Below are 4,580 nucleotides of genomic sequence, written 5' to 3' on the forward strand. Positions count from 1 at the left end.
CTCCGGGCATTCGGGCACGCTCCAGCGGCCGTCGCCCACCGCGGCCCGCGGCACCGCCCAGCGCGCTCGCAGCTCCCGCTCGGGGCCGAACGAAAGGCACGCAGACGCCGCGCGGCCGCGCACGGCCCTCCCGTGCCCAACGCTGACGCTCCGGGAGGCACCCGGAAGGTGCGGGCCCTTCCGTCGGCCCCGGGCTGCGGCGATTCGGCCCCCGCGGGGAGCTGCACTCGGGCAGAGAGAGCACGACTCTTTCACTAGAAAACTTTATTTTTTATTTCCATCAAGTGCTAAGAAAACTTCGCATTTTATACCGCCGATGATTTAAAAGAATGCTTTAATAACCTTGCATTGATACGTCGCGCGGCAAACGTAACGGCAAACCGGAGCGCGACGGCATTTGGTGTACAAAAGCTCTGCCCAAAGGCACTCTTTGTTCTCGTCGTACGTTTGTCGCTTCGCTAAAAGTAAACGCAGAATACAATTTGTCCATAAAACCTTTAAAAGCCCCGATACAGGAACTGTGACACAACAGCCGCGGCGATTCCCCTTCCACCCCCATTACAGCGCCATCCAAACACACCTCTCCCTATCCATAGAGCGCCTTCAGATGCGATAAGAAGTGACGTACATTTCTTTTCTGCCTATGTACAAAGCATGTTTCGCTCCCGCACGTATCCGTACATCCACGCGAAACACTTCTAGTCTGGCAAAATACTGTGCTTAGAGACAAGCCGGTCCTCTGTCCTTTGCCTCCAGGCTTCCAACCGGTCTCTACCTCGTTTCGAAAGCAAAGCATCCCTACCTCGCTCAGAAGGACATTTAAAGGCGTTTAGGTTTAGCATTGTTTTTAATTGGTATGTTTATGATCAGGAAGGAGATACACTGCGAAAAGGCAAAACATTAGTGCTCCTACTGAGACCTCCACTAACCTCTCTTCCTGAGAGCACCTCTACTAAATACCCTGGAGCAAAGTCTAGGATCACTTACATTCCAGCAACTCTCACTGGGAATTATCCAATTAAAGCAGCAATTCCCCCACCCCCTTTTCCCTCATAGGTCTGAACACACAACAAAATACACTGCGAAAATCAACTGCTCCATGTTTTAATAACCCCGGCTTTTCGGCGAAGGGAAGAAAGGCAGATAAAAACACCTCGGGTGCACCACGTCCACGTGGACTGCGCATCCCATTTCCACCTTTCGTTCTTCCTCCACCAAAGCGAAGGTTATTAAAACACTACGGTGCGTCCTGACGCAGAACGCTGCTCAGGACATCCTTATTTTGAAGCGAGTAGTTGGTCCCTCTGCTCCACCCCGCCTTCCGTCCATCACTGTCTTTCACTGCTGGGCTCTCCCACGGATCTTCCCATGCTGACGGAGAAGAGTTTGCCGAGGTTCACTTCCGAGTAGCTGCTCAGGGACAGGCATTTGTCTACCGTGCTCTTCAGTTTCCTGTAGGCCTCGGACACTTCCTTCCTGAGGGGCTTCCTCCTTACGAACTCTGACGGGACAAAAATAAAACAAGAGAGGAGGGTTAAATAAAGTGCTTTTGCATCCAATGACATTGTGCGTTGTGGTGTTTCAATGCAAGGAGAAAGGAGGGCAAAGTTGTAGCTAGCAACCAAAGTCGGTATTCACAGCAAGCTCTTCTGCTGCCTTCCCTACTATGAGGGCTCGTGGGACTAACTGGCTCTGGAAGAACCTGATGAAACCAGCAGGTTCCTTAGCACGGTGAACACTTCAGAGTCCCTCGGGGCCTGACATAGGGTGAAATTCTGCCTACAGCCAGGCCTGGCTTCAGGTCAGTCCAGGAAACCACGACTCCCACGTCTGTGCTGCTGCTGGCACGGCACCGCCTGGGGTGAGCCCAACGCTGATGCCACGGCCCCCCAACACATCCCACAGACAGTGGGTTCCCAAACATGCCCCTGTGTGCGCAGGATGGGAGTTGTGGTGCTCAGCACCATGGGGATGCTCGGCCAGGGAAATTCCACACTGTGGCTGCCCTAAAATGAAAACGCTCAGTATCTCAGTGGGGATACATCGGGTTTACCCGATATACAAACGGAGATAGCAATTCCTACAACACGTGATACCTGTGCTGAAATGTCTGAAGCACAAGACATTACTTACTTGTACGTCTGCGCGTGTACAAGCTCATGTGCACACGCCTTAGCAGCAAAACTAAGAGTAGAGTAGTTCTGGTTACATCTTAGCTGTCAGGCAACAAAGAAACCTCCATTCCCTTTCCAAGAGCTCCTACTGAGCGGCACAGGTTCAGATGGAAAACCAAACTTGACACCAGTGAGGTTCGTTTGATGGGAGGTGCGGGGCTGGGAGGAGGGACACGCTGACTGGGTCCGCCCGTGTGAGGGAGGTAACGAAGCACTTCTGTGCCCAACGGTGACAGAGGCGCCCTTCGGCCTAAGCTGGGCCTGGCGGGCAGGCCATGGGCTGCTGTCCAAGGAGATGGGATCACGGGATAACCAATGGGGTGGCCCGGGCAGCCCATGGCCACCTCCATCCCCAGCACAGACGGGCGTTTCGCAGAGCCTCAGAGAGGCCGTAAGAGCTCAGCAATGAACTACTGGTGGCAACACAACCGGCAGGGCTCTACTGAGGAATGAGTGCCTGCTTTGGCTCCCATGTTGCTCACGATGTTCCACTCAGCTGCTCTGCGTGACGCTACGAAATCTCTAAAAATTCAATTAAAATTTCAATTAGAGGTGGCAGTTGGAGTAACTGAGTACGCTGATTGCCAGCACTTTGGTGAGCAGCTTCCATGCACGCTGGTGAGGAAGGTGTGCTGCGTGCTGCCGTGTTCAGCTTTAGGTGTTTGTATTTACAACTTCGCGCGGTTGGAAGTGAGCTGAAAAGACCACATTCTTGCCTTTACTCAGATGGCAATGGAATTATGCTTCTTAGCGGAACTAAATTTCCCTTCTACTGCACCACAAATACAATAAAAACTCTGATTATAAGAACCTGTTCGGTAACAGACTGAAGCCACTACGGCATAAACACCTTTAATGATCCCGAAATTATTTCAACGTAGGCTTTAATTAAACAAACCATGAAAACTGCAGTAACCAGATCCATAAAAGCACCGAGCCCGCACTGCCACCAATTCAGCACCACCTCGTTCACGTGGTTCTGAGATCAATAATGCGCTCAGTGGGCTCATTTGCCACTGCTCACACGCCAGGAGAAACCACGGTGCTCGTACCAACAAACCGCAGAGAATATCCTCCTTGTAGCTCAGTTGTGGCTGCCCCATCCCTGCAGGCGCTCGAGGCCGGGTTGGATGGGGCCCTGGGCAGCCTGAGCTGGTGGGGGGCAGCTCTGCCCACGGCAGGGGTTGGGGTTGAGCAGGCTTGGAGGTCCCTTCCAACCAGAGTCCTTTTGACTCTATGAAAACCCAGCTAAGATGTTTTGAAGCGTCCTGGAGCTCAGGAGGGACCAAGGTGAGCGGTGTCAACACACAGAAGCAGCCAGCAAGTACAGACAGAGTGGGAAGGCCACCGATGGCGAGAACAGGGCATGCGACAGGGCAGTGCTGAGGGCACAGGACAACACACACAGCCTTCACGCAGGCCATGCTCAGCCCCAGCCTCTAGGCCAGCAAGATTTCTATCTCCCCCCCCCCCATCAACCTGAACTGTAATTACACACGATAACCAGCCTGCCTCAAACACTTCTTAAGACTTTCGCGCGGGCGAGCCGAGAAGGGTGGCTGAGAAGAAGGGAGGCACACGAGGGGCCCGGCTGAAGTGGCGAGGCCAGCTTTAAGTTTCAATTATAAGACAATGGCAGCCGGATCTCGGCGGCGGGAGGCAGGCGGCAGCGTCCCCGCAGCACGGCCGCACGGTGCATTTGAATGACACGAGTGCCTCTGATGACTGGGGAGAGGAGATTTAAAGAACTGCGGTAATACAGAGCAGGGGAAGATGAGAGAGGACACAGCTCCTGATGTGTTTACCTCCTTTGCTGATGGGATATTGACTTTTCCCACCAGGTTGGTTAGAAAGGGGACTATTTACGCTGCCACACAGCAGAGTAAGAATGACAACCAGCATCACCGTGCTCCTCTTAGTAAAAGACAACTGTGACCGCCGTATATCACGCAGCCAGTCGATACCTTTGAGTCACCATTCCATCCAACTTAGAGATGCAGATAAAAGCTCCTACTTTCTTCCTAAATGAGAATCTAATCAATAGCGTACCTAAGGCCCTCTGAAAACTGAGCTGCACAAACCGACTGGAATTGCTTTTCAGCAGTCTGTCACGTTCTGAGAATAGCTGCCTGTCTATTATCGCCCTATCATTGTTTTAATAATTTCCAAGTTCAGCGGCAAGCAATCTTTTATGACAGCCAATACCGCGTATACAGATTATTATAAACAGAGATATTTACACACAGACAGAGCATACAAGAGGTACTGCCGACACAAATACAGGCGTGAAAAATAAACCTACCTGAGTCTTTTTGTTTGAAGATGTGCTTCTGACATTAAGTGACATTCTGGTCATTAAAGGCAGGCACTGCGGTCCTTGCGGTCAGCAACAGATGACCAACGGCA

The 4,580-nt window shown here is 52.2% G+C and overlaps 1 protein-coding gene across 2 annotated transcripts in view; it reads right to left on the reverse strand.

Moving 5' to 3' along the window:
* Positions 1-249: 249 nt before the first annotated feature.
* The window catches only part of POLA1 (DNA polymerase alpha 1, catalytic subunit), a 191,627-nt gene continuing 187,296 nt past the window's right edge, over positions 250-4,580 (reverse strand). For both annotated transcript variants that reach the window (XM_015302675.4, XM_015302671.4), the window contains exon 37: positions 250-1,501. In XM_015302675.4, coding sequence (XP_015158161.2) covers positions 1,329-1,501 — 173 coding nt within the window. In that variant the 3' untranslated portion in view covers positions 250-1,328. The remainder of the gene's footprint in view (positions 1,502-4,580) is intronic.

This window comes from Gallus gallus, chromosome 1, assembly GCF_016699485.2.
Source record: "Gallus gallus isolate bGalGal1 chromosome 1, bGalGal1.mat.broiler.GRCg7b, whole genome shotgun sequence".
Lineage (NCBI taxonomy): Eukaryota > Metazoa > Chordata > Aves > Galliformes > Phasianidae > Gallus > Gallus gallus.